This window comes from Gavialis gangeticus, unplaced genomic scaffold, assembly GCF_001723915.1.
Source record: "Gavialis gangeticus isolate Ggan-Ray unplaced genomic scaffold, GavGan_comp1, whole genome shotgun sequence".
Taxonomy (NCBI): domain Eukaryota; kingdom Metazoa; phylum Chordata; order Crocodylia; family Gavialidae; genus Gavialis; species Gavialis gangeticus.
The window spans coordinates 8,996,404-9,005,211 of record NW_017729014.1 but is presented as its reverse complement, the minus strand read 5'-3'; the positions used below and the strand labels follow the sequence as shown (position 1 = coordinate 9,005,211).

Genomic DNA, 8,808 nt, shown 5'->3' with positions numbered 1-8,808 from the left:
GATGCTGGGGGACTGTGATTTAACTTAAAGCAGGAAGGGGTCTGGGACAGAAGTTTCATAAACTGGTTTGACCCAAGTCAGTTAAGTCTGATATACTACATTCAACAAGATTTATCTTAAACCAGTTTTAGCCATTTTGAAACTGGTTTATGTACACTGAGCTTCTGTTCTGTTACAGTTTTAAACCAGTTTCTGATTACTTAAACTGCTTTATGTGCAACTTCTGTCCCTAGCCCTTCCGATCTAGTTTACTCATTAATGTGCTGGGGACAGTAGGCACAGGGGCAGGCAAGGATTGGGCCCATGGCAGACTCCATTTCCCAGCAGCTGCTTCCCACATCATTGCAGCCAGTTTCCATGGAGACCCCAGCAGAAGCAGCACCAAGATAGTGCAGGGCCAGGATTTCCAAGGAGACTGGCCCCAGCAGCACTGGCAGGGTGCACAGCTGGGTGGGGAGCTGCTCCGGGGCTGGCATTTCGCAGTGGTGACAGTGTGGTCTGGAGCTGGGGCAGAGATGTAATCCACTGCTCATATGCCCCAGGCAGAGGTATGCAAGCAGCAGATTGTGGCTCTGCCCCAGCTCCAGACCATGCTGTCACCACTGCAGAGTCCCAGCCCCAGCCGCAGAGCAGCTCCCCACTCAGCCATGCACCCTGCCAGGACTGCCAGTGCTGGTCTCCATGGAAACCCTGCCCCCATGCTGTCCCAGCCCTGCCACTGCTGGGATCTCCATGGAAACTGGCCGTAGCAACACAGGCAGGGGCTGCTGGGAAGTGGAGTCGGACCACCAGCTGGATCCACCATTTTTTCCACCCCTGCTCTAGCAGCTAAGTTCTTCTTGACTTAAAATACTCCAAAACTTCTGTGTAGCTCAGGGAATGTCTACATGGCACAGGGGCAATTAGCTGAAGTAGAGAGACAAGCTAATGTGCTCAACCTGCTTCTGATAACCAAGCTACCTTGAGTATCTTTGCCTGGCACCACACTGTGCCACGTAGACATACTGTCAGTGTGATCCAACTTGGATTCTTTTCCTTGTGGGAAAGTTATTCCTGCTGGGTCCCTGGCATCCTCAAGGCTGACAAGACATTGACTTACACAGCCTGGAACATAACATGTTTGCTGTAGAACTGATGGTGAGCAGCATGGCAGACTTCCACTCTGAGCCCATCTATCTTTATTTCTCCTATGCATTTATTCAATTCTTCTGGCAGATGGCTACTCTTCAGAGGACATCGTGTACCAATGGTCGGAAAACCAGGAGGAGATCCATGGGCTGGATAAATTGCAGCTTGCTCAATTCACAATCACTAATTACCGATTCACCACAGAGATGATGAACTTCAAATCCGGTAATAGGTTCTGTGTCTGCATTAGAGTGTTTTTCCTGCACAGGGAAAGACCTCACTATCTGTTGTAGGCAACTGCTTTTCTTAAGTCATGTATTTAAACTATTCATCATGTATCTAGTACAATTTTGTTTTGCCTCTACTTAAAGAGAGGTCAAGTTTTACTGGTCTTTTAGGGAGCTACTGTAATATATTGTGATAAATCCATGGCCATCTAGGGCTTTGTGCTTGCTAAGATGCTACACAAGGGGCTATTCGGTTCTTTGCAGAAATGGCAAATCCTCCTGTCCTCATTTGCAACTTGGGCTAAAAGAGAATCTCCTGGAACTCAAACAATATGGGGCTTATAACCAATAGTCAAGCTGTTCTGGCTTCATCCAGTTAAGGACAGTAGTGCATGTACATACGAGCCAGAAGACTGCATTGATTATAAAATTTGAAGGCATTTTTTTCCTACTGACTTTTGTCTTTTTTCACATAGTTAAATGTTCTTTTATACTGTACCCATCTTCTCCAAGCTTTTTTTTCCAAGCAAGTTTGAAATTAACTTGGCCTTTAAAAAAATCTAAATTTAGTATCTGGAGGACTTTCCACAGCAGATTCTAACAACATTAAGGCAGTGTGCTTTTTGAAGCAGTTCTCTTATAAAAAGGCACTGGAAGTCAGTACTCCTGAGTTTACTTCCAGAGCTAGCAAGTGTGACCTGTGGCAAATCACTTGACCTATTCTTAGGACCAACAGTGCCAGCACTAACTATAGTGCCTCACATGGCAGTTATGAGGCTTAATTAATGAATGTTTTTAAAGCCTTTTATGAGCCTGTAGCAGAGAGCCTGGGGCTCCCCGTTGCTTTAAGATAAAAGCAGCTCAGCCAGGGAGCACTGCAGGCTATGCAGGGCACAGGTCTCCAGAGCAACAGGCTAATGGAGCAATTAGCAAACACCTGCAGGCGGTTAGCTGACCAGAGGCAGGCAGAAAACATATAAGCCCAAGGCTGGGGCTGGTGAGGGAGCCACAGGGGAAGGAGCTCCTGTCCAGGAGAGCTATCCTGGGATACTAGGCTGACTGCTTTGCTGCCTGCAGGAACACTGAGGCTCGGGGTGCTCACAAGGAGCCCAGGCTGGGAGACATGCTGTATTAGCGAGTGCAGGTTTACAGTCTTAAAGGAATAGAGGGCTGTTATCCCTTGATGTTTATGTTGTAGCCTAGGGGCTTAGTGTTTATATTACAGTTTAGCCAACAGTTTGGGTTGGGACAGTAAGGGGTGACTTACAGAGGTCCTACTAGTGCCAGCGGAGCACACAATAGTCTTGAGCCCTGCCAGAGGCAGGCTCAAGGCCTGAGCAGTTATTGAGCCCAGTGTGGGCAGAGAGTGCAAGGTGGCAGCCAGACAGGGGCCAGGGGCTCGACACCTAAGAGGGGCTCAGTGAGACAGGGGCCAGGAGCCTGGTGCCAGAGAGGGGCACAGCCACGCAGGGGCCTGGGGCCTGGCAGACAGGGGCCAGGGTCTGGAAAGGACAAGTGAGAGGTAGTGCCTCAGAGCCAGATCTGATACAATGGGCAAAGCCTAGCTAAATTTATTGGGGGTTTGGCCTCTGCCCCTTTAGAGGGAACAATATTATAGTCACACCTGTGAGGCACAGGGCATGGTGTAGGAGAGGATTTGGAGCCGCACAATTAGCCCGGCTTTGGGTGCCCTGCTGGGCACAGTTGACTATAAAGGCCCAGCGAGGGGTCTGGGACTATAGAGGCCCAGTGAGGGTGCCAGGGAACCCTAGCAAGGGGGTTCAGTCAGACTGGGGCCACGCAAAGGCCCATGGACAGCCTCCCTATTTATTATATTTCCATCAAGGCATGGTGGGCAAGACAAGAAAGCACCCTAGAGGTGGAGCAGGGCAAAGTCATGGAGCCACCAGGGGGCATCACAGCCACCCCTGGGACCCCGACTTTGTTATAGCCCTGTGTGAAAGTGCTGTAAATGCAGATACGCATCATTTTTATGTCTTAACTGTAAACCAACATTTCTAATACACAATCATACTTTTTCCCTTTGCCCACTCTTTCCACCAGCTGGTCAGTTTCCCAGGCTCAGTCTCCACTTCCACCTGCGGAGGAATCGGGGTGTTTACATCATCCAGTCTTACGTTCCTTCCATCTTACTGGTGGCTATGTCGTGGGTGTCCTTCTGGATCAGTCAGTCAGCTGTGCCTGCCAGGGTGTCACTAGGTAAAAAAAAAAAAAAAAAAAGGATTTGGGGTCTCAGTAGGAAGGGGAGCAAAAGCTGTAATAGTCATCTCTGATGTGCTATCAAGAATGCTGTGCCTGCAGTGGCAAAGCAGAGCCTCTAAAGGTGGTTCCTTTCAGGCTCCATTTTCTGTCACCTGATTAGGGAGGGAAGCCCTAATAAAGAACGGAAGATAAAACATTTGGGCAGTTACCTTTTACCCTAAAAGCAATAGTATGTGTACCATGCCACTACTACAAAAGCAGCCCCACAGACTCTAAGAATGCCACAGAGTCAGTGCGTCTGTTCACATCATGTGAGTCACATGAGTAAGAGTTGTAAGATGTTTGGGTAAAGCCATTTCATTTAATGTGCAAGTACCTATAGGAGTTCTTCATCAATACACACTCAAGTACAAATAATTTGATTCTCCTCTTGCATATATTAATTTGTATCATCACTCTACTGAGGTTATGCTGGTATCTGATTTTGTGTAAGGGGATTCAGACCCTAACCGTCTAGCTGCTTGTGACAGCTGACAATTTTAACTCTTAAATCTGTTTGTGAATGTATAATACCCCACAAACACAATACCTTGAGTGCTGTCTTTGAGAGTCCCACCAGGGTTATTCAAACAATACATAAGAGTGCTTAAGCAGAACTCAATTGCTATTCAAGTGGTCATATGTTTTTTACACTATTAATAGGAGCGGACCGAAGTGGCACGCTCACAGGCCAAAGTGGCGCGCTCACAGATCGTACACCTTAGAGGGAACATTACTCACATGAGTAAGAGTTGCAAGTTTAAGGGCTAAGAAGGAAACAAGACCCTCAAGGGATTTCTCTTTGTCTATCTGTGTCTCGTAACAGAAAAGACAGTGACTAACAGGATGAGATTTACAAAGCTGCCTTGGGTGTCTGCATACCAAGTTTGGAATTGGGTCTCCAAATCCCCTAAACAGCTTTGAAAAATTCAGCTAACTTGGATTGGAATAAAACCCCTGTCAAAATACAGGTCATTGTGCATTACCATTGGGATGGTATCATGGACTCTTAAAGAAAGTTTCTTGTGATTCTCTGCAGGTATAACTACAGTTCTTACCATGACAACACTGATGGTCAGTGCTCGGTCTTCACTTCCACGAGCCTCTGCCATCAAAGCGCTTGATGTTTATTTCTGGATTTGCTACGTCTTTGTCTTTGCTGCTCTGGTGGAATATGCATTTGCACATTTCAATGCTGACTACATGAAAAAGCAAAAGGCCAAAATGAAGGCCAGCAGACAGAGTGGGGAGGTCAGTAATCTGAGTGGTGGTGGCTGTGAGGAAGACTTTGGTCAAGTTAGTACATTTGCCATTTCAGTGCTAAGCACCTAAATCCAGTCATGCTGGTTGCTACTTGTTTAAAATCTGAGTCAAGCCCAGTTTCAGGATAATTACCAGCATGTACAACCAATCATCATCACATACTATGTTCCTGACCTAAGCCAGCATGGGACAGGGGAGGGAAGGGACTTTAAGTGATTTTTAAGCCAGACATGCATCCCTTGCATTCTAATAATATGATGGTGTCTTTGGGGATGTGTTCTGCCCTTGGTGTAAGATACAACAGCACCAAGGGTATTCAGATCAATAACCGCTATGTCATGATCTAACACTGGGGCTCATGTGGAGTCAATTCTATACCAAGCGGGGAGACCCATGGACAGAGCATATTCTCCTGTGGCTATTTAAGGCCTCTTTCCTTTGCTAGTACACTGTAAAAGGTTCTTAGCCTAAGTGGGTACCAGACCTATTATCTTCAACATTATTACACAAGATCAGAGGCAACGTATAAGTATTGACAGTAGAGGGGCACAACTCTGCACTGCTGCTGCCAGGCACTGGCTCTGATAGGACTGCAGCTCCGTGCCCCACAGTCAGTACAGAAATTGCACCACCACTGCCACTGCCTCTGCTGCTGCCAGGCCCTGGCTCCAACTGGGATGCGGCCCCATGTCCTACACCCTACCATCAGCACAGAAATTTGGGGGGGCACATGCCTCCCCCTCCGTGTCATCCCAATGCATCGCTAATGAAGGAGATTAATTTGTTCCCATATTAGTTGTAAGAGAAAGTCCAGTTAGATTTTCTTTTGCTCACAGATAGAATGCTTGTTTCAAAGTAGATCCAGGGACCAAAACAACAGGTTGTAAGAATAAAACATCAGTGAAATGAAATTCCTTCCAGTAACTTCTGTCTAGATAGTTCAATTGCTCCAATCGTATACTTAGCTTTCCCTTACTGGCCGAAGAAAGAGAGTGAATTCATTAGAGAAATAATGCTTTTGACAGTCCTTTTGGCTCCCTGGACTTAGGGCTTTTTAAGCTGCTAGCAAATATAATTGATCTGGGTTCTTTACTTAACCTTCCTCACTGCTCTGCACAAGCTTTGAAAGAACCCTGAGGGTTTGCCTATGTTCCAGGCCAGTGAGCTAAATAACAGTTCCTTTGATGGTCAATCAATATTACTTGTTAGTCAGCCCAGGGATAAACATTCTGACTTTGCAAGGCCTCAAGCCCCTTCAGTAGCCCAGGGAATGAACAATTATAACCAGACTTCAAACTTGCATGGTAGCACAGTTTTTCACATCTGGATCTTCTGCATATCAAACCATTAAGCTACCTGGCTAGCTCAGGTCAGTCAGCGTGTGTATAATTGCTGAGCCATATGATAGTATCCTCAGTGGCCATGTGCAGTTCCTGTAGTCCACCACTGAACTTAGTCAGTGGGCAGTCACTGACAATATAAGACATGGTGTGTGTTTTGCCACTGCTACAGTCTGGATTGTCATGAATGCCCCAACACTGGAGACTGACTGCACATGGACCTTGCTAGCTTAGGTTAAATATCTTATCTCTTTTCCCATACAGGTTGTTTCAAAAAGTTCTTCTCTTTCCTTTGCAGGTAAATGTCAAGAATGCCATTGTCTTGTTTTCACTTTCTATTGCCGGAGTTAACCAGGAACTGGCGATTTCCAACAGACAGCATCGTATTCCCAGAAGATTTCCTGGATCATATGGCCCAGTGGAAGTTGAAACTGGAGAGACAAAGCAGCACCAAGAAATGAAGTCTGACAAAAAGGGTGGCATAAAGTCCCTTTTTAAGCCCATTGATGCTGACACTATTGATATTTACGCCAGAGCAGTTTTCCCAGCAGCTTTTGCAGCAGTCAATGTTATCTACTGGGTTGCGTATACAATGTAAGAAGAAAAATGTCCTCTGAAGAGGTAAACTGTTGGCCACCTAACTAAAACACTCAGCCATTACAAAACATCTGATGAAACTGTACTGGTCCATCTTCTGGCAGAGTATTTGCCTGTGCACTGCAGATATTTCTCAAAAGCAGAACATCTTTTTTGCTTTACTTCTGCAATCAACTCCAGCTAAAACTGGCAGGGGGCAAACTGGTTACTACCAATGTGGTTTGATACATCTGTTATTTCTAGACTGTCGAACAGTCCAATCCTTTTGTTTTCTATCTCTGAGTGAAACAATTTCTTACATGTATATATCCTCAGTGGAGTTCCAAATCCTAAATTACAGTTTGGTATTTTCCCATTTTAAAGGTCAGCAGATAATGAAGGTCTGATTTTTCTACAGTCAGATCATTTCCTTTCTTGCAAGACAGCTAGGTTTCTATTTGCACATGGGAGTAATTTTCTTTATCAAGCCATTTATGTGATGGTCCTAGATTAACAAGGATGGGGAAAGGACAATCATTTTTATATATAAAGATATTAGGATTCAAGCATGTGAGAAGCAGAGCAGGACAGAGGGTTTTACTCAAATTATCATTTGTCATGGATAAAGTATTTTAAAGATTTTGATGCTCTTCTTTAGTCACAGCATGAAATAAAGTATATTGCATAGTACCCTACTGAATTGTTAATTACCGCTTTGTTGTATTTCAGACCTAAGCTAAGGAAACTTGAAACACTTTCTCCAACTGCAAATTCTTTTGGTTAATTTAATAGCATTATAAAAGGACGTAGTGACAGGGACACATATGCAAAGCTCAGGGTGCAGGTCCTAAAGGATTAAGGGGTAACATTTTCATAAGAGCTGAAGTGACTTGGTAACTTATGTCCCATTTTCAAATGGACACATGACTACCCTCGTATGTGCCTCTGAAAATCTCCCCATTATGCTTCTTTAGCATTCATAGCTAAGTCACTTCGGCTGCCTACACATACTCAGAGATGGGGGGAGGGACTCCCCTTTTAATTAGAGAGGTTCCTGAACAGGGACTCTAATTAAAACAGCTCACTGTCACATGTATTAAGCCCCCTGTGTTTCAAAATGGCCATGGGGATGCTTTAACTAAAGCTCATTCAACCAGGTTTAGTTAAAGCTCCCTGTCGCAGTGCACTCAGGTGCCCTGCGCCTGAGAGCAGAGACTGCTCTGGGGAGACCCCTAATGGCAGAAAGGGGGAGGCTCAGCTGCCAGTCACCAGGGCTGCACAGGTGCTGGTTGCCGGGGCAACTGGTAAAACCAGCTGACAGGAAGGGGCAGGGCTTATCCCTTCTTAAGCCCAGGTAGGAGGCCAGGAGAGCAGTCCCTCTCCAGCAGCTATGGGAGTAGGGACTTAGCTTGGACAGACAGAGGGGAGGACTCTGGTAGTGAGAGCATCCCCCAGTCACTGCTGGGGTTGGGGAGCCCTCCTTCTCCCTCACTCTCTAGTAGGGAGTAGATTTTGTTTGACCGGACGGTCTAGTTTTTTGTTGTAGCCCAGGGGCTTTATGTTTTATGTTTACTGTTTTGACCGGAGGACCGAGTGAGGCTGTTAGGGGTTGGAGGAGGCCTCACAGGGACTCCCTAGTAGTGTGGGGGTTCCTGGCGCCTGAGAGGGCACAGCATTTACGGGGTGCAGTGGCCCTAGCCCCAGAGTGAGAGAGAGGGGGCAGCGAGGAGCCCCAGAGTGAGAAAGAGGGGGCAGTGAGGAGCCCTGGGAGTAAAGAGGAGGGCCAGAACATAACAGGGCCCAGGTCAAACCACGTCAACTCCATCTGTGAGGCTTGGGCTCCGGTGTAGGGGAGGAAAAGGAGCCACAGGTAGCGCCCCCTGTCACCGGGGCACAGAAAAAATGGACAGCCTCCTGCTGATTACAACCATCTTCTAATCAAGTAAGATCAAGGCATGGCAGACGAGTAAGCAGGCGGTTGACCCATTACAGGAGGGCGGAGCCACCCCGGA

At 46.4% G+C, this 8,808-nt stretch overlaps 1 protein-coding gene across 1 annotated transcript in view; it reads left to right on the top strand.

Moving 5' to 3' along the window:
• Positions 1-7,491, top strand: part of GABRD (gamma-aminobutyric acid type A receptor delta subunit) — a 21,150-nt gene extending 13,659 nt beyond the window's left edge. Inside the window, exons 5-8 of the mRNA XM_019511689.1 lie at positions 1,216-1,353; positions 3,420-3,575; positions 4,657-4,868; positions 6,519-7,491. Coding sequence (XP_019367234.1) covers positions 1,216-1,353; positions 3,420-3,575; positions 4,657-4,868; positions 6,519-6,818 — 806 coding nt within the window. The 3' untranslated portion in view covers positions 6,819-7,491. The remainder of the gene's footprint in view (positions 1-1,215; positions 1,354-3,419; positions 3,576-4,656; positions 4,869-6,518) is intronic.
• Positions 7,492-8,808: the final 1,317 nt, after the last annotated feature.